At 60.1% G+C, this 18657-nt stretch overlaps 9 protein-coding genes across 9 annotated transcripts; 2 read left to right on the plus strand and 7 right to left on the minus strand.

The window, feature by feature from the left end:
* Positions 1-162: 162 nt before the first annotated feature.
* On the minus strand, positions 163-710 carry OT_ostta06g02660 (Proteasome maturation factor UMP1; the record flags this gene model as incomplete). The annotated part of the gene is made up of 2 exons (XM_022984038.1): positions 163-456; positions 585-710. The coding sequence occupies 2 exons, from the start codon at positions 708-710 to the stop codon at positions 163-165; spliced, it is 420 nt and encodes a 139-aa protein (XP_022839238.1).
* Positions 711-899: 189 nt separating this feature from the next.
* On the minus strand, positions 900-2432 carry OT_ostta06g02670 (unnamed product; the record flags this gene model as incomplete). Its single annotated transcript, XM_003079853.1, has 1 exon — positions 900-2432. One exon carries the CDS (start codon positions 2430-2432, stop codon positions 900-902), a length of 1533 nt encoding a protein of 510 aa, XP_003079901.1.
* Positions 2433-2678: 246 nt separating this feature from the next.
* Positions 2679-3230, minus strand: OT_ostta06g02680 (unnamed product; the record flags this gene model as incomplete). Its single annotated transcript, XM_003079854.2, has 1 exon — positions 2679-3230. The coding sequence occupies one exon, from the start codon at positions 3228-3230 to the stop codon at positions 2679-2681; it is 552 nt and encodes a 183-aa protein (XP_003079902.2).
* A 195-nt stretch (positions 3231-3425) lies between these two features.
* Positions 3426-4469, minus strand: OT_ostta06g02685 (Regulator of chromosome condensation, RCC1; the record flags this gene model as incomplete). The annotated part of the gene is made up of 1 exon (XM_022984039.1): positions 3426-4469. The coding sequence occupies one exon, from the start codon at positions 4467-4469 to the stop codon at positions 3426-3428; it is 1044 nt and encodes a 347-aa protein (XP_022839239.1).
* Positions 4470-4603: 134 nt separating this feature from the next.
* On the minus strand, positions 4604-8581 carry OT_ostta06g02690 (Synaptojanin, N-terminal; the record flags this gene model as incomplete). Its single annotated transcript, XM_003079856.2, has 1 exon — positions 4604-8581. One exon carries the CDS (start codon positions 8579-8581, stop codon positions 4604-4606), a length of 3978 nt encoding a protein of 1325 aa, XP_003079904.2.
* A 150-nt stretch (positions 8582-8731) lies between these two features.
* Positions 8732-13963, plus strand: OT_ostta06g02700 (Anaphase-promoting complex subunit 1; the record flags this gene model as incomplete). The annotated part of the gene is made up of 1 exon (XM_003079857.2): positions 8732-13963. The coding sequence occupies one exon, from the start codon at positions 8732-8734 to the stop codon at positions 13961-13963; it is 5232 nt and encodes a 1743-aa protein (XP_003079905.2).
* A 63-nt stretch (positions 13964-14026) lies between these two features.
* On the minus strand, positions 14027-14935 carry OT_ostta06g02710 (Cyclophilin-like peptidyl-prolyl cis-trans isomerase domain; the record flags this gene model as incomplete). The annotated part of the gene is made up of 1 exon (XM_003079858.1): positions 14027-14935. One exon carries the CDS (start codon positions 14933-14935, stop codon positions 14027-14029), a length of 909 nt encoding a protein of 302 aa, XP_003079906.1.
* A 137-nt stretch (positions 14936-15072) lies between these two features.
* OT_ostta06g02720 (Domain of unknown function DUF4057) lies at positions 15073-16074 on the minus strand (the record flags this gene model as incomplete). Its single annotated transcript, XM_003079859.1, has 1 exon — positions 15073-16074. The coding sequence occupies one exon, from the start codon at positions 16072-16074 to the stop codon at positions 15073-15075; it is 1002 nt and encodes a 333-aa protein (XP_003079907.1).
* Positions 16075-16458: 384 nt separating this feature from the next.
* OT_ostta06g02730 (MORN motif) lies at positions 16459-18504 on the plus strand (the record flags this gene model as incomplete). Its single annotated transcript, XM_003079861.2, has 1 exon — positions 16459-18504. One exon carries the CDS (start codon positions 16459-16461, stop codon positions 18502-18504), a length of 2046 nt encoding a protein of 681 aa, XP_003079909.2.
* Between the last annotated feature and the right edge of the window lie 153 nt (positions 18505-18657).

The raw sequence follows: 18657 nt of genomic DNA on the forward strand, positions 1-18657 counted from the left end.
GGACGCGGCGGCGCTCGCGGCGCGATCGGGAGGGGAATTACCGCCGAAAGAACGCGTGTTCAGACGGTTAGATCGGGGGGGGGAGACGCTCGAGGACGGGCGGTCGTGCGGGGGTGGGGCGCGTGGAGTGGAAAACGCGCGCGTGTAACTTTAAAAAACGAGTCAAAACCGCCCCACGTTGGCGCCGAGTTTCAACTTGGCCTCCATCAACGTGTGCGTGTCCAAGCGCGGCGCCTCCTCGCGCATGGACTCGTGGCCGAGGTAATCCTCGTATCCGAACCGGTCGATCTCGCCCGTGACGATGGACAACCCGAGACGCTTGCTAGGCACCAGTCCCGGAAGGCGCTCGACGTTGCTCAAAATCTGTCTCTCGATGTCCAACTTGGCCGGAATCGCCGCCCCGTGCGTGAACGCCATCGCTTCTAACTTTCTTCTGTACTCTCGCCCGCTCTGGTGCTGTGCGTCGCGAAAACGCGCGCCGACGTCGCGTCAGTCTCGCGAACGAACGCGTCGGATCTCGCGCGCGTCTTCACCCGTCTTCTCGCCCATCGCGCCGCGCCGCGCCGTCGATCGCGCGCGCGCACCTCCTCTTGCATCACCTCCACCGGGTGCTTGGTCGTCGAGGACCCAACCTCTCGCGCGGCGCCTAAACCGAGACGTAACGTGTCCACGGGTCGTCGCAAAAATTTGATCTCAGCGTCATCCTCCATGGCGGTCGTCACCGTCTCCGTCGTCTCCGCGCGGTTCGGGCACGCGCGCGCGTGATTCGACGCGGTCGTTCGCGCGCGCGGGTGAATCACGCGGGCGAGGCGTGGAGTGCGGCGGCACGCGCGCAGAGGTCGGCGCGCGGGGCGGGGCGTTTTCGTCGGCGCGACGCGCTGTGGATTACAAACATCTCTCTACACCGCTCGCGATCGGCCGAAGAAGCGATGAATTCTCCCGAGCTGCGGCTGCGTGAGATTGACTTCGCCCTTGCGCGCCTTTTCAGCCATCTTGGCGAGCTCTTTCTTCGCCGCGCGCTCGCGCGCCTCTTGGTCGTTGAATCGACCCCACCCGGTTTCGTTCCCGGCGAGAAAATTCGCGTACCTCTCGCTTCGTGACTGCTCGTACAGATCACCGCGCATGTGGTACTCTAAAAATTTCGGCCAGTTATCTGTCGTGCGTGCGGTATGCTCGTGCGGACTGTACCAGTCTGGGAGGTAGCCACCGATTTCGTGCGGCGGTTTGATCTTGTCCTGTACGTGGTAGCAGTTGAGCCTCATCTTTTTTGTCGCGTAGCGATCGTCCCGACGCCCACAGATGTTCAACAGCAACCACGCGTCCACCATGTCCGCACCGCGGAGGTAATGAATCAGATCTAGAATCTTCTCTGTGAACTGTGGACCGATCATGTACGCCTGTAATCCGGCGGCGCCCAGAACTTTGTTGTACTGGTACATGTAATTCATACCTTTACCGCTCGGCCACTGCTTCACGAACTGACCGGACGCGGGACTATTGGGGTGAAGGAAAATCACGTCCGCGTGCTCCGGGGCGTTGTCCACGACACTCTGCAGCGAGGCGCCGTTCACGTGCTGATTCCACCAACCGTCGCTCTCGTAAATGATCGTCCACTTGTTCAGATTCTTCTGATGCAAGCGCCACATGCGCATGTGCGAGAACAAGCACCCGATATGATGCGAAAGGAATCCCAAACCCCTAGGAAGCGTGCCGCCATGGCTTTTCGCCACCTCCAGGTTATCGAACCAGTGATAGTGCTGGTTTGGATGACGCCGTTTGAGCTCCTCGACCGCCTCTTCGGCCAGATCGAGCGTTTGCGGCCATTTCACGGGATACACCGCCTCTTGCACCTGGACTAAATTCCGATTCGTACTATTGAGCTCATACAATCGCATGAGGCTGCTGACGATAACGTTGGCGTGTTTCGAGTCCACGGTGGAATTCGACACGGAGATGACGTACACGGGCGTCTCCAACTTCCTTCGCCTGCGCGACGCCCCGTCCAAGTACCTTCGCTCGTCATACATCGGAAATAACTTATCCTGCGTCTCTCGTTTCGCCTCCTCCAACTCCTTCCCCGTGAGTGGGTACTGATCCATCTCCGCCATCGCCAACGCCTGGGTGTTGACTTGATCGCGCGGGACGTTCGGCGTCCAAATCCTCGACCCGACGACCGATCGCGGCGCCCCGAGCGACGCCGTCGTCGCCCTCGTCCGTGTCTTCGCCACGTGACGCGCCATGTCCACCGTCAGCGCCCCGCACGCGACGAGCGCGACGGTGAACGCGCCGAGACCGAACGCTCGGAGCCGCCTCGCGGTCGAGCGCTCGCGCGCGTCTTCATCGAAGTACGACGACGACGCGTCGCACGACGCGGGCTCTCGAGGGCGATGAATGAGCGATTGACGCTCCTCGCTCGCGGCGGCGAGCGGCATGATGGGCGCGTTCGGTGCGGCGAGACGTGACGACGACTGGAACAGGCGTCGAGTGGATGGTGTTGAGACGCGCGTCCCGACGCGCGAGCGGTCGGCGCGAAGCGACCTCTGGACGAGCGAAGTCGCGCGAACGAGCGTGGAATCGCGTTCGATGGGGAAGAAAAAGTGGAAATGGATCAATCACGGTGGTTTATGTTACACGAAACGAGCTACATGCGCGGCTTGCGAGGCTCGCGAGGCGACCTTTCAGGCGTCTCGCGAATCCTTGGTCGTGTATCGACCGAGCGCCGAGTTAAAGAAGGCGAAGATTCCCTTCACGACGGACTGTCGAACGGCGACGACGGCTTTTCCAAACTCCCCACCCGGACCGACGCTCGTCTCGCGCACGAACAGGGTGTAAACCAGACCAAAGCTTCCGTTCACCAAGAGCATCGCGACGAGCGCGACGGCGATCGGTGGCTCCTTCTCTAAAAACAGATCCAACTTCTCCCCCGCCGTGCGCCCGTCGCGCACCGCCTCCACCGCGATCTCTTCATCCTTCACCAGCGCACCGACGACCGGGATCTCCTCCAAGCGTTCCAGTCCCGCCCGCGCGTTCGCCGCGACGTCGAAAACCCCCTCTGGCGCCGCGCGCGCGTCGCCCGCCCCCCCCAGCGTGAGCACCACCGCCAACGCGGTCGCCGTCGTCCACGCGCGCGCGTCCGTTCGCACCGATGCGTCCTCGATTCGCGCGTCTCGCGAGCATCGAGCGCGGCACGTCGTCGTCGTCGTCGTCGTCGATCGTCCGCTCGACGTCATCGCGATCCGTTTCGCGCCCAGCGACCGCGCGCGCGCGCCGCGCGACCTCGACCTCGCGCGCGCGGCGCTCGAGGACGACGCGCGCGCGCTCGAGGTCGCGACCGCGCTCCCGTCCATCGCGTCGTCGCGTGCGGACGCGCGCGATGGGGGAGTGGACGTATCTCGTCGTCGAGGGGATCACGGTGGAGTCATGACTCAGACGTGTGCCCGCACATACTCGGCACCCGCCGCGGCGTCGGCGCTTCGGAGGAGCGAGACGTGGTGGACGCCGACGGCGACGGCGACGACGTCGACGGCGCACGCGCGCGGGCGAACGCGATGGGACATCACATCGGACCCGACGCCCATCTGCCCGAGATCGTTGGCGCCCCAGAGGAAGAGACGGCGGTCGGCGACGGCGGCGCAGTGCCGCGCGCCGCATCGCGCGACGACGACGCGCTCGAGGTCTACGAGAACTGGAATCGCTGTCGCTTCGCCCACGGGGCAGTCTTCGGTGCCTAATTGACCGTCGCCGTTGTATCCGCACGCGTAGGCGTCGCCGGAGGCGGCGACGAAGACGGTGAAGGCGTCGCCGCAGGACGCGGAGACCGCGCGCACGTTCGCTCGAGCGAAACTCTCGACGCGCGTCGGCGTCTCGATGTCCTCCGCGCTCGCGAATCCTAAGCCGCAGGTTCCGTATGCGTTCCATCCGAATGTCCAACACCCACCGTTGACGTCGACGAAAACGCCGTGTTTCGCACCGAGAGCGACGGATCGAACGCGCGCGTCGCCGCCCGGCGCCAAGCTCGCCTCCCGCGTCGACGGTCCGGTCGCGTCGTCGAGACCGCGCACCTCCACCGCCCGTCCTGACGCGTCGACGATAACAACGGCGTCGTGGCAATGCGACGCCGCGCACGCGCTCGTGATGTTCTCGACGCCTTCTAGTTTTGTCCACTTTGTCCCGCTCGCGCCGTCCGCGTACGCCGTCAGCACCCACCCGTCGCTCGTCACCACGAACGCTCGATCTCGCGAGCACGACACCGCGGTCGCGAGACGAAGACGTTCGTCGACGATCGCGGGCCGTGTCGCGAAATCACGCAGCGTGAGCGACGCGTCGGTCGTGGAGACCACCGCGGTGAAAGACCAACCACCGGCGACGAGCGGGACGTCGACCGACGACGACGACGACGACGACGACGGTTCCTCGGTCGTGGTGTTCACGACATCTCGACCGAAGAAACCGACGTCGCGCCAGAGCATCGAGTCGCTGCGTTGTGATCGAGCGCGCGGTTGTGAGGACTCGCAATCGCGAGCGCGGGCTAACTAACTCAGAGCGGCGTCGTCACGTACCTCGAAGATGGAATTGCGAAGATGTAATTTCAAAGACTGAATCGCTAGGTTTGCCTCGCTTGAGGCGCCGAATCGAGGGCGTGGGCGTAGAGAGAGACTCGGCCTGATAGACCCCACACGCGTCCGGGATCAGTCAACAGGCGGAAGAGGAGCGATTTCGGCTGGCGCTGCGCGAAAATCTCTCCAAACTCGTAGTGAAGCGTCGACCGCGGACCTATGGCGGGTATGACGTAGTCTTCTACGTGTACTAATTCTTTTCCATCCGCATCGCAAACCCCGGTGACGCGGAGGACGCACGGCACGTACCCTCCAATGGCATCCGGAACGGCGAGCTTGAATCCGATGACGACGGATGAAGGAACGCCGACGTGTAGTAATGTACCGTTGCGAGAACTTTGCTCAAACGTCGACCGCATGTACTCGCGCCTGATGTTAGGCATAGTATCTAGCGTCGCGCGCACAGTCGCGTCTGCGAGTAGCTTGGAGCAAGCCTCGCTCGTCTGTGTCTCACACGAAAACGCCTCGGCGGAGCGCTGAATGCTGTACCCTGCTCTCAATGCTCCTTTTCCGGTGCAGGTCGCGAGATCAGATGATGCCTTCCTCAACTCCTCGAGCACAGCAGCGCAACGTTGATCTTCTAAGGTGCGCGCACTTGTGACACCGTTCCCCGCATTTGCTGTGGCCTGTTGCGAACCAAGAGCATTTGATACGTGAGAAAGCGTCGCCGAGTTTGGCCGCATCATCGGCCCCATGATCGATTCTGTCAAGCTCGATATGCTCAAACCTCGAAGACCCGACATTGCACTCAGCGATGAGGACGAGGTGGATTTTCTTTCAGCTCGCTCGTGCTCCAACTCCCTCAAACCATCGCGAGCTAGCCAATCTCGTAAGCGTTCCGTTGGATCCAAATCGATTCGGTTGAACCCGTTCTTCGTGATCAAAACATCTCTGTCCGCGACAGACATGCGCGCGCGGGTGCGAATCACCTCCAACTCTAAGAGTGACGACAGTGATGCCTGGGTTGGGTCGATTTCCTTGAGCTTACTGAAGTATTCCGCCTTTGATGCTGTTTCGCTCGGCGTCGCCCTCTCCGCGTCTACAGAACTTCGCGGCATTGGAGGCTTTGCTCCCAGCGATACCTTTTGTCCGTTCAGCGGCGTGGATGTCGATATATCACTGGCTAATCGATGGCGTTCGCTGAGCAACTCCAAGTGACCGATAGCCAAAAAGGCGTCCTTTTTTGATTCATCTTCCCCGAGGTAATTTTGCAGGTGCACCTTCACTGAATACCCGGCATCTTGTGAAGACGGAACCGCGTCGCTTTCGAAGTCGATCAAGCCACCACTCGGCAAAGCATTGGTATCGCGAAGTATGAAGCCTAACGATGTGCCGGGAGAGACGCGTGGTAATGCGAACGACGTTGCTCGATCTCGCTGACCTTCCTTGCTGACGACGACATTGACGTGCGATGGCGCGATGAATTCTGACACCTCCGTCGGCGATTTCATTAGTAGATAACCAGGGCTTCCCGACCCGGAGGACACAGAAAACGTCATGTGCAATGCGTGCTGTCCTTTGGGAGTGATCCAAAGCGGCCCCTTCGCCGCGCACATTCCTCCATGCGACGACAAAATACCCTTCAGCAAATCTTCCTCGAGCTCCGGATTCACGCACTTTGAATGCTCATTTATTTCAGCGGCATCGATTCGTGTCAACACACGACCAGGAGTGTCCGAAGTCGACGGAAAATATTTTGAGCTATTCAACCCCAGGAACATTTCAAATTGCGACTGCTTCGTGCCGTCGGATACCATGTTGTGAAACCTTCGCTGGATCCCGAGAGCGGCGTTGCTCATGGTGCTACTCGCCGTAGTTGGCGTAGACTTGAAACGAACAGCCGCCGCAGTGGCCGCGTTCGCATCGAGCAGATGAATCGTCGCGGAGTGTGACGCTCTAGTTGACGTGTACATCTGCGCGTGAAAGTCGCCGTTCGCCAGGAATATTTCCACCATGGCATTAAGGCACTGCGGCAGCATCGCAGCCCGGAACTCATCCACGGTGCTCCCCAACCATTTGAACGATTCACTCGGCGTCTGGTCCTTCTCAGGGCTCCTCATGAGCTCTCCCAGCCATTCCGCACCGCCACTTTGACACACCTTCTGTCCCGAGTTCAGCCTCGTCAAAAGTGGGCTACCGGCAGACGAGGCACTCTGGCTCGTATCTTTCGACACAGTCTCAACCGGTGATACGTCAATCGGTTCACACGGTGTGTACTCCGTGGGCAGAGACCAACTCGTCGTTCGAGTATTGTGATCTATGTAGAACGTCCTCCCGGTCGAAGTGTCCGTTCGCGACTCCCATCCCGGGGGGAGCGAAAGTCCGCCCGAACTTGTTCTGGATATTCGTCCCTCGGATGGCGCGGCAGCTCCGTATGCGAGTCCAGCGTTCGCCATCGCATTGAAAACACTCAGACCCAGTTCGGCGCACTGTTCCGTGAGCACTTGCGCGGCGACGAAGAAACCAGCAAGATTCGTTCGGTCTAGTGAATCGGCACAGTTGTATCGAAGTAGTCCACGCTGCCAGTTACTCACGGTCTTCACTCTCTCGCCATCCGCGGCGACGGTGGAACCCGAGAAGAGTGATCCCTCAACGAGGTGACGACGCAGAGCGACCCAAAGTCCCTCCACCGTTTTTGCCTCGCCGAGCACTTTGCAGTTAGCGTGCCAATCAAAGTTCAGCACCGACACATCCCCCAATCCTGTACGCTGTCGCACTCCTCTAATCGCTTCGTGGAAGTGCTCGGAGAGCAAAAATTCTGGCTTTCCAGGCGCGCATCGCAGCAAGTTCACGCACGTGATCGGAAATGTAGCGCGCTCGCCGGCACGGTAGGCGTTCATCACTCGCGAAAAGTACGTCCCAGTGCCCTTGTACGGATTATCTGGTGCTACCTGAATCTCTGCCTCTCCGTATGCCTGCTTGATCTCTTGCATCCAACTAATCGGTACGCTACCTCGTCGCCACACGTACGAGGTCCAGCTCCAAGATTTACCGTCGGGCGATACGACGGTTCCCTCTTTCTCATCGCGCGAGTCTGATGTATCCGCGAGCGCAGGGCTCTTCGCGCGATCGGTCTCGCACCAAACGAGCTGCTCCATCTCCACCTCGTTCCCGGGAGCGCCGATGTCGTTCAAGCCTCGAGCAAGGTAGCGCGTTCCGGGATGTAAGCTCGATCGCTTTCCGAAGATGCACAGGTTAAATAATTTCCCGTTCGCATCCTTCAGCTCGCGATGCTCGACGAGACCTTGCATAAGCGTCGGACAGATACCTGGGATCCCCGTCGCCTGAAGCGGTTCCGCCAGCGACGCGTTCCACACCCACTCGCGGTCTGGTTTCTCTCCTCCCCCCCCGTACGCGAACGGTCTCGACACGTCAAACGTGTGACAGAAGAAATGCGTCCCATCGCACGAGAATTCACACAGCGACTGCAGATTCGCGCGCTCCTCCCGATTTAAACCGACGCAGGCGTTTCTCAGCGCCATGCGCGTCCAACCGCTTTCTCGAACCTGCGTCACCTCATCCCCCGTCGGCAAGATCGCCGCCACGCGAGTCACTCTCGCGATCAACAACGCCGCCACATCACCGTACACGCGATATCCCAGCGCGCACGCCCCTCGCGCGAGCTCTTTATCGTACCCGCGTCGTCTCGCGCTCGAAACCGCCGACTCGGCGTCTTCGTACGACGCACCCGCGTCGTTCACCCCCAACGCCCCCGTGGCGCCGCACACCGCGATCTCCACGAACGTTCCCTCTCCGCGCGTCCGTCCATCGTCTCTCCGTCGCACGAGCACGATCCGTTCACCGTCCGAGCGTTCCAACACGACGATCCCAATCGCGCCATCGAATTCCATCGTCGACCCGCTCGCGTTCTGCGCCTCCACCGAGGACGTCGACGCGGACGCGGACGACGCCCGCGCGTCCACCGCGCGCGCGCGCGCCGTCCCGTCCGGGCTCGACGCCCGCATCGCGAGCGACGCGGTGCGGACGGTCGCGTCGCGAGGCGCGCGGTCGGTGTCCTAAACCCTATACCCTATACCCTAGAATGACGATGGATTTTGAATCCCGCGGCGACAGCCGGTCGTCGAATCGTCGGCACGCGCCGCGCGCGTCGCGTCATGGGCGATCGAGACGTCCTCGAACTCTCCGAGAGCTCGCTCGCGACCTCGCGCGCGCGTCCGGCGCTCGCGTCGGCGTCGACGCGATCGAGGAGCTCGCCGGGAGACCACGGACGTGGGCTCGGGCGCAGACCGGCGCGCGCGTCTCAAGGGAGTCAAACGAGCGCGGCGACGACGGCGGCGACGCGATTGACGACGCTCACGATCGGGGAGCGAGAACAGCGCGAAATCGATGGGTCGTGTGGAGATTCGTTGCGCCGCATGGGGTGGGCGAAGCGCAGGGACGCGGAGGACGGGGAGACGCTGGAGACGGGGACGGACGGACGAAGCGTGACCAGACGGGCGAGCGGGATTTTGAGAGCGACGTACGCGTGCGAAGAGGAAGTCTTGGATGTGTGCTGGTGTGAGTTCGGTCGAGGTGGGGTGGAGAGGACGTCGACTTTGGGAGGCGGCGGCGACGACGCGAGCGACGGTTGGTACGCGTGCGCGTTGCACAGGGACTCGTTCACGGTGTTTGGGATCTCTGGAGAGACGCGACGAATGCCGCTCGGGTTTGAAGCGGCGTCGTTCGCGGCGACGTGCGCTGGATTGTTGTTCGTGTCCCTTGATGGTGTCGTGTCGATCGCCGCGCACGCGTTGGCCGAACCGACGGCGATTGACGGATTGGACGATGCTACGAATCCCGTTCGCGTTGCGTGGAGCGACGCGAGGCGCTCGTTGGTGTTGTTTTTCGTCCCTACTCGTGGCGCACACGAGTTATGGAGACTTTCACTAGTGTCCGGCGGATCGGAGACAGAGTTCAGTGAATCCGTTCCCGAGTTTCGCATCTGCGCTGACATTTGCTGGAGCGAGCGCATCAGGGAAGATTTCGTGCCTGAGGCGACGAGTTACGGGTTCGCGCACGATGAAGATGGGAGAGAGATGGTCTTAGTTTCTGAAGACTCGGCGCGGCGCGTGACCGGTCTGTACGTGAGTTCGACACGTGAGGGAGTGAGAGCGAGCGCACCGATTGAAGGCGTCTTCTCGGCGGTGGGGGTTTCCGCGACGCGAAAATCCAACGGTATGCTGGATACTCTCGTCGCGTCTTCCGATGGTACCTTAGAACTTTACGTCGGACAGAGCATTTTGTGCAAGATACGCGTCTCGGATTCGATCGGCAACGAGACATTGTGTGACATCGATCGCGTCTCCGACTTCTTACACGGAGTCGCGACAGTTCGGCTTCATGGACAAGTTTCTGGCACGCTACGCGTGCGCGTCCCGGGAGCGCTCGCATCCCCTCACGCTCGTGCTTTATTCGCCGTGTTGCACGAGGTCTGTCGAACGGGTGAACTGATAGAAATAATTCAACGCTTGTACGCGAATGACTGCGTGGGCGTTGACGACGCCGAGAACGAGTGGCTGTGCGTCGTTCGCACACTTAACGAATGGTGTGGTATCGGCTCGAACGTTAATACGAACGAGTTAAGCGATTGGGATTTTGTGCAGCGCGCTCTTGGCAACTCTGGCTCGAGTAACCATGAATCGGAGACATCGTCGAGAGTGGGCATACACACTGCTCGCACCGAGCTTGTCTTAGCTACTGTTCACACCGTTTACGAAGCTTCAAAGGTCGACACGATTCATCGATCGATGCTAGGTTCTTTGCGTTATTTTGCCATAGCGCTGGCTACCGCGATCGACGATTGGGACTACATAGATTACTACTCACGCGATGTCGGGAAGTCTATTCAGCCGATTCGGGCAGAAGCAAAGAAACGCGTGCCAGATATACTTCGAGCCATCGAAGGAATATTTTCTGGGGAGGCTGACTTTCATGCTCTCGTCCCGCCATTGATTCTCGATGGTCTTCAGGAGGGTTCGGTGGTCGACATGAACACATACGGCGGTGATGTCGTTGTCCGTGCCAGACGAATCTTGAAACTGTGCCACACATCGACGATTGACTTGGCCAGCTTCTCGAGCACAGGAGGGACGTTTGCGCACACAATGACCGCCATGGGCTTGACGGTCGAAGACGTAGAGCGACTCCCGCCGGGTTTGGCGCAGCCATTTCATGGAATGTTGCGTTGCTGTCGAGATATACCAACGAACGGTTTGTCTGAGGAGGCGTATTCGCTCATTGGTCGACATGATTTGGCGTTGATGTATGGAGACGTTGATCTCATTCGAGACGCGAAGCAACGGCAGGCACAACTGGCAACGGCAAAGACTCAAACTGATGGATCTGGCGTGCATGACGGTTTGGAGCACCTTGAAGAATTCGTCGGTCCGCTTCGATTTCCGAGGGACTACCGAATTCGCGAACTTCGGGCAATATTGAACACGGCTTCCCCAGCACCCATCGAACTGAGTGAGAGTGAGGGTGCCGGTGGAGACGCAGAACAAGGATCGCAACAACAGTCAAAACTTTGGGTACTGGCCACGCGCACCGCCGCTCTGCCCGTCGGTAGAGGAGCCGCCACTTTGGGCACTGTCGTCGCAAAACCAACAGAGGCTCTCCAAACGCCAGTACTCTGCTTTGCGGGCTGTCTACCGACACAACAGAATGCGGTGGTCAATCTAGATCTCACGGTGGCCGATGCGCCGAAAAACTTCACAAATTGGCCAGAATTTCACAATGGCGCGGCGTCGGGTCTGGCTCTTCGATCCGACGACGACGATGGGAAGTTGAACAGAGCGTGGATCGTATTCAACCGACCGAAGGTGCCGACGTACTCCCACGCAGGCGTCCTCATGGCGCTTGGTCTAAATGGACATCTCTCTGGCCTGACTGCGACCGATTTGTATAGGTATTTAGCTCAGGAACACGAGGCCACTACGGTGGGTACGCTTTTGGGCGTCGCCGCATCCAAACTAGGCACGGGAGACCCCGCTACGAGCAGGATGTGCTTCTTGCATATTCCGACGAGACACCCTCTGTCTTTCCCAGAGATTGAGCTTCCATCTTTGGTTCAATCATGTGCACTAATGTCCGTTGGATTGTTGTATCAAGGCACGGCACAACGACTGATCGTCGAAACGCTACTCAGCGAGATCGGCAAGTCTCCCGAAGGCGACGCCATTAACGGTCGCGAGTGCTACGCGCTGTCCGCGGGCATTGCTCTCGGCCTTGTCACGCTGGGGAAGGGAAGCTCGACGAGCGGATTGTCTGATTTGCTCATCGTCGAGCGTCTTCGGCACTTCACTATTGGTGGCATTGCTAGGTATGTGCCTCCTCCTGGTGGCATGCCCGCCTCGTCAGCTGTGATCAAGTCAACGTCAGCAAACACTTCGTGGAACGATAATTACAATCCTGAAGATGGAACCTTTTGCGCACCTGAGGGACCGCCAGTGTCGGTCGATGGGTACATACTTGAAGGATCCATGGTCAATGTTGATCTCTCGGCACCCGGAGCCATCATGGCGCTCACTTTAATGTACTTGAAGACGAACGATGCGTCGGTATCCACTCACCTAGAAATTCCGTCAACGCACTACGCTCTGGACGATGCCTGTCCAGATTACGTCATGTTACGCGTGGTGGCGAAGAGTCTCATTATGTGGGATACCATTCGCGCGGATGCAGACTGGATAGAAAGTTTGTTACCGCCCTTGCTTCGCGATGCGATGGACCCGAAATCACCCGAGGAACAGGAGAATCAGAATGATTCGTCGTGGCTAGGGAAGGCAGATCGAGAGGCCATCGCACAGACGTACGTTAACGCCCTCGCTGGTGGGTGCATGGCCATAGGCTTGCGTTATGCCGGATCCGGTAATGCGATCGCCGCTGCAACGCTTCGCAAGTACGCTCTCAAATTTTTGGTGTGGAAGAAGAACGCGGGCTTGGACGCGAGGGAGCCGCTGGTGAACAAGTCAACGCTCGAGACATGTATCGGCGTAATCGCCATGTCTCTCGCCTGCGTCATGGCTGGTACCGGTGATTTGCCGACGCTTCGTCTCTTGCGCCATCTTCGATCACGCCTGGAGACGAGCGCCATTTCGAATACAGGACTCACATATGGAGCTCACATGGCGATCGCTATGGCGAATGGATTTTTATTCCTTGGTGGCTGCGCGCAAACGTTTTCGACGGATAATGCCTCCGTCGCTGCTCTTTTGATCGCGATGTTCCCGCGATTCCCTGCTCATCCAAACGATAACAGGTGGTACTGTCAAGCGTACAGACATTTGTACGTGCTCGCCGCAAAGGAACGACTTCTGAACACGATCGATGCGTCAACGCTCGAGCCGGTGTCCACTCCCCTGGAGATTACTACGTCCACACCGCGAGACGGTGTAGTACGTTCTCAACTCATTACACCGTGCTTACTACCGGATCCGGACGAACTCATTCGCATCAAGGTTATATCTCCAAGATATTGGACGACGGACTTGGACTTTGAACGACAACCTGGGACGAAGAGGGCGCTGTATGAGCTTCGCAACATTCCCATTCAGAGGCACACGTCTGCACTCTCGTACGAAGTCGATAGAACTGGGGCGAAGGCACAGCTAGGTACCGCTCTTCACGCCGCGGGTGCGCGAGCCGCGCTCAAGCCACCAGCAGTGGAGGCGACGCGCGATCACAACACGGCACCTGTCGCCAATGCGACGGCAGTGAGAGCCGGCAAGGATGCGGTGGACGTCTTCACGAGCGATACGATGCTGCTCTCATTCGAACAAAGCATGTGTACCGGCTTGAACGATCGTGCCGGGTTCTCCGCGGCCGCTCTGCGTGAGTGCATGGAGAGAGAAGTCCCTGAGGCACTTCGATGCTACGTGGACATGTACGCAGCGTGCGAAAATCTCATTCACTCAACGAATAAGTCTGATGATGAAATGAGTGCTGCTTCGATGGCTGTGAGCGATTTAAGACTGATGGACGCGTTCCATAAGCTGCTCAAGAAATCGGATGGCATCGATAATGGCTTCCCGATGCCTTTCCTGCTGACGTCTTCATTCAAGCAGAGCATCCTCTTCTTCCTCGATGAGATGTACGGCACCACCGATGGATTGCTCGCCACGTACCTGAGAGGCGGCGGTTACGACGCTTCGTCTGACACGTACGGGAACTTTGGGTGCTATCTTCGCCTTCTGGACATCCCAAATCCGGCGTTATTGAAATCCACGATCGAGACAGCTCTCGCTCGAACTGGGGCGACGGAACTCACCGTTCCGATGTTCTGCAAGTTGTTGCCTCAAAATGTCGACCCGACAACCGTCTTGCGCATCATCGACACGTGCCTTTAGTATAAACCATACTACTGTACCAGTAGCACCTTAGAAATATTGAATTACACACAACATTTGGGCTCACTCCTCGCTCGATTGTTCACTCTCGACGACACCGCTCTTGGAGAAGATGACCTTTTTGAATGGCTTTCTAAAAGCCTGCTCCGCGACGAGCGCACGCTTGTCCCCGATGGATTTCGCCACGGCGAAGAACGGGGAACTCGTATTGTCCTTCACGGTCGGGAGCTGCGAGATCTCTTTCAACACGTCCTCGCCGCCGACGATTCGGCCGACGATGACGTTCGTAGCGTCCAACTCGGGCGCAGGTCGCAGCGTGATGACGAATGCCGTCCCGTTCGGCGGCGGCGGCGGCTGATCGTACACCGTCTCAAATTTACCTCTCACACTCACCAATCGCGATTTGGGTTCCGGAACGGGCTCGCTTGGATCGCGTCGGACGATCAAAGACACCAATCCCGCCCGGTCATGCTTCGCTCGTTGTCGCTCCAAATCCTCCAGGAGCCGCTCTGCGCTCGGTCCACCAACAATGTCTACGGGAGATTGCGTGCCGGGCGTCACGAAATTTTGCACTCCACCATTTTTCAAGTACACCTCCGTCTCGTCGTCGTCCACCTCGATCGAATCCAGCGTCGTGCGTCGATACGACAAACCGCGCTCGCCTCGACACAGTTGCGCGAATCGCTTCCCGCTCAGCGTCGACGCGTCCACCTCCACCCTGACCGTGCCGAGCTGTTCGCCCTCCACCGTGACGTCGAAGAAGCACTCCACGACGTCCTCTCGCGCCTCGCTCGCGCCGATCGGGACGAGCGCGACCGCGGAGGCGAGCGAGAAGATATTTATCCCAAAGGCTCTTCGGTTTGTTTCGACGCGTTGTGCTTTCGACACGCTCGCCACGACGGTGACGCGGCGAGAGGAGACGCGCGTGGACGTATTTAATCGACTCGGTGTCGCGGCGAAACGCGCGGACATGACCGCTAGACTGCGAGGCGCTTTGAGGAGAAGGCGGGCGCGCAACCGGAGCTCTAAAATATATTTCTTCGCACGCCTTTTCATGTTCGAGTTCGGTGACGATCGCGCGTGGTTTCGATCGACGCGAACGTTCTTGACTACGTTTCCTCAGGTTCCTCGACCACGGGGACGTTTCTCGTCTCGCCTTCGTCCGGTTCTTCGTCCTCGTCGTCGTCCGGCGCGTCGCCCTCGTCGTCGGACGCCGGGAGGAACATTCCCTCAAAGTTAATGGACGACGATCCGCCCGGGGTCTGCGACTTACCGCACCTTTGTCTTCGAACCTGAGGTAAGTTTTGGTCGAAGATGTCCACGCCCTGAATCTGTCGCAACGCAGCTTGACGATGCGCCGGGATGGGTTTGGTCGGCGGGAGCGTCTGATCGAAGACGTTGTTCCCCCGCTGCTCCGCCAGCTTGGCGGCGGAGATCCTGGAGCTTCTCATCTGGGGTGCGCCAAAAATATCGCTCCCCGCCATTGCGGCGATATGCGACGCTCGCGCCTGCGCTTTAGGCGATCCACCGCGCGAAGTGCGATCGCCCTCACCGTTTCCCGAGCGCTTTGGCGGCGATTCCCCGCCGAAGATGAACGATGACCCCCCGCCCGGATCTCTCAGAACTCTCGACGTCGCTCGGGCCGTCAAAAAGTTTCCCGCGTTTTGTCCCGAGCTCCGAGTGTAATTGTTATTCATCGTCGCGCTCGAGACTCCACCCTTGGGCTTATCCTCCACCTCGAGCGCGCACTCTCCGTTCGACAACGCCTCCCACAGGCGCTCCGCGAGCGCCTCCCTCGACCCCGCTGGATTGATCCCACGCTCACGACACCGCGTTCGTAAATCCGCAATCATCATCACTTTCACATCGTCCCACGTCGCGCACCGCGTTCGCGGTCCATCCTCTTCGACGCGCGCCGCGCCCGCGTCCGCGCGAGCGTCTTCGCCGAAGATCCCCCCGCTCCCCGCGCGTTCCGCCAACTTCGCCGCGCTCGCCCGTCTCCACCGCACCTCCTCCTCGCACACACTCGTGATACCATCCGACCCAAACGTCACGCTCGACGCCCCTCCCGGCGGGGCGTTCGTCCGCGTCCCGCGTCTAAAATCATCCATTCCGAACCGTCCACGGGCGATGGATTGTCCAATTCGCGCGACCGCCACGCTTTCGACCTCACGCGTCGTCGCGTTTCTCCCTCGCGCGCGCGACGGGTCCGTGAGCACCGCACGCGAGCGCCCCGTTCGACGGTCGCGGTGTGACGCGGTGTGCCGACGCGCGCGTCGACGACCGCGCGTGGGCGATCGCGTCGATCGTCGTCGTCTCACCGCGTCACACCGCGGACCTTTCGAGCGCCGTGTCTCACCGCGTCACACCGTGGACCTTTTGGACGGTACATCGTCTCACCGCGTCACACCGCGGACCTTTTGGACGGCCCACCGTTCGCGCGGGGTGCGAACCGTCACCCCCGCGCGCGCGCGCGTCCACGCGCGTCGCGCGCGATGCGGGCGTACGTCGGTGACGTCGACGCGCGTGGACGCCCGCACGGCCGCGGACGGGCGACGTACGAAGACGGGAGCGCGTACGAGGGTGAATTCGAACGCGGGGCGCGACACGGACGCGGGCGAATGACGCTCGGCGTGGATTCGGAGAGCGATTTGAGCGACGACGACGTCGAGGGACGTGGACGCGGTGGAGGGTATCACGATGGGACGTGGGCGCGCGACGCACCGTTCGGTGCGGGGACGCAGGTGTCGGCGAATGGGTGCGCGTTGCGCGGATGGTTCGACGGATGGCGGACGACGGGGGAGTGTCGAACGACGCGCGACGACGGGGAGACGCTGGCGTACGTGGGTGAATTGAGCGCCGTTACCGGTTGGTATCACGGGATTGGGACCGCGTACGATGCGATCGGGGGGTGGGAAGTGAGCGCGGAGCGCGCGGAGGGCGAGCTCGCGTCTTCGACGGCGTGCGCGTACGGATACGGACGCGCCGAGGACGGTGCAGAAATCGTGCTCGCGTGGACGCGCGCGAACGTTCGTGGGATTCGAACGCGACGCCAAAACATAGGGGACATCGCGAGCGAGCGCGCGATCGTGGTGCGATTGAGTGAGGGGCGACGATTGAATCCGCGCGAGTTGGTTAGGAGATTGAACGCGTTGGACGCGCGCGAGCGCGAAGGACTCCGGCGCGCGGTCGAACGAATCGACGGCGTCGAGGTCGTGTGCGAGTGTGGGGGCACGAGCGTGGAGATCGAGCGGTATCTCGAGCGCGCGCGCGTGCGCGTGGGCGACACGGGTGTGTTCGCCACGCGCGCGTTCGAGCCGGGCGAGCTCGTAGCGCACTTCTCAGGGAAAATCGTCTCGATTTCGGGTGATATTTCCACGCTCGACGCCGAGCGCCTCTCGCGCGATGCAGTCATGCTCAGGAGCGATGATGTTGACGATTATGACGTCGTTGAGCAACACGACGAGGATGATCCTTACGCGCGCTCGCACGGCGTTCGCGCAATGGAACTCGAGCGTGAACATCCGAGCGCCTCGCTCGCGGCTAATTTCGCGCGCATCGAGACCAAGGTCGAAACAAACTGCGAGCGCGTATACGTTGAAGATCACCCTTTACTAGGAGAGACGGTGTTTTTGCGCGCTAAGCGTCGCATCTGTGAGGGAGAGGAGTGCACGGTGGCGCCAGATTACTTCTTCGGGTGGTGCCTAGATCCAAAGAGTGAAGCTGGATACTACGAAAACATGCGTTGTCGTCCACCGCGCGTGACGTTTCAGCGACAAGGCGACGAGCCGGAGCTCGGTCGCGTGTCCGTCAAGCAACATGGGCGATGGCGAGCGATTTATCTTGACAAGGTTGAGCAAGGACTCTCGTACCTCACGCGAACAGGAAAACCAGAGGCGATGCCAGATGTGCTCGGATTTCAGTACATCCGCGTCATGGCGCGGGAGACGATGAACCGGCTATCAACTCGACGTCGCACCGGTACTCGTGCGCTCGTCGTCGCCGTCGGCCTTGGTTCGGGTGCCTTGCCGTTATACGTGGCGAACCATTCATCGGCACGAGACGTCCGCATTCTCACGCTCGAGCGTAGTCAAACGGTTATCGACGCGTGTTCGACGGCCATGTTCGTTCCATTGCACCAAACGTTGTCCACAAAGGCCTCGGCGTCGAGTCCATTGCGCAAATCAATGCGTGCGCGTCCGATCGAAGTGTTGCGATGCGACGCGTTTGATTTCTTCGGCGAGGCTGCACGTGCGCATCCGTCGGTCAACGCGGTTCTCCTGGACGCCTACGACGGAAAAGGACGAATTCCAGTGCATATTCGAAGCGTCGATTTCATACGTGATCTCGGCCGCACCCTTGTTCGCGGTGGATTCTGCGTGTGCAACTGTTGGGACGGCAAAGCCGGCTCACGCGCCGCGCGCGAGCTCGCAACGTTTGAGGAACTACTCGCCCGTCACGTTGGCCTCGTGCATCGCGTCATCGTCGAGGGGCAAGAACACAACGTCGTTCTCGTCGCTACTCGAACTTCTCGAGCATAGCTCGCTGTTGTAATGCAGCTTAGCCCATCGTAGCCCCAACCGGTGAACGCCGCGAACGCCAAAGGCCTACGCGGCGCGCGCGGCACTCGTCGACGCTCGACACCGCGGTCGACGATCCGTGCACAACGCGATCGACGCCCACTAAACTTGCGC

The sequence above is a fragment of the Ostreococcus tauri genome (genome assembly GCF_000214015.3).
Source record: "Ostreococcus tauri WGS project CAID00000000 data, contig chromosome 06, whole genome shotgun sequence".
Lineage (NCBI taxonomy): Eukaryota > Viridiplantae > Chlorophyta > Mamiellophyceae > Mamiellales > Bathycoccaceae > Ostreococcus > Ostreococcus tauri.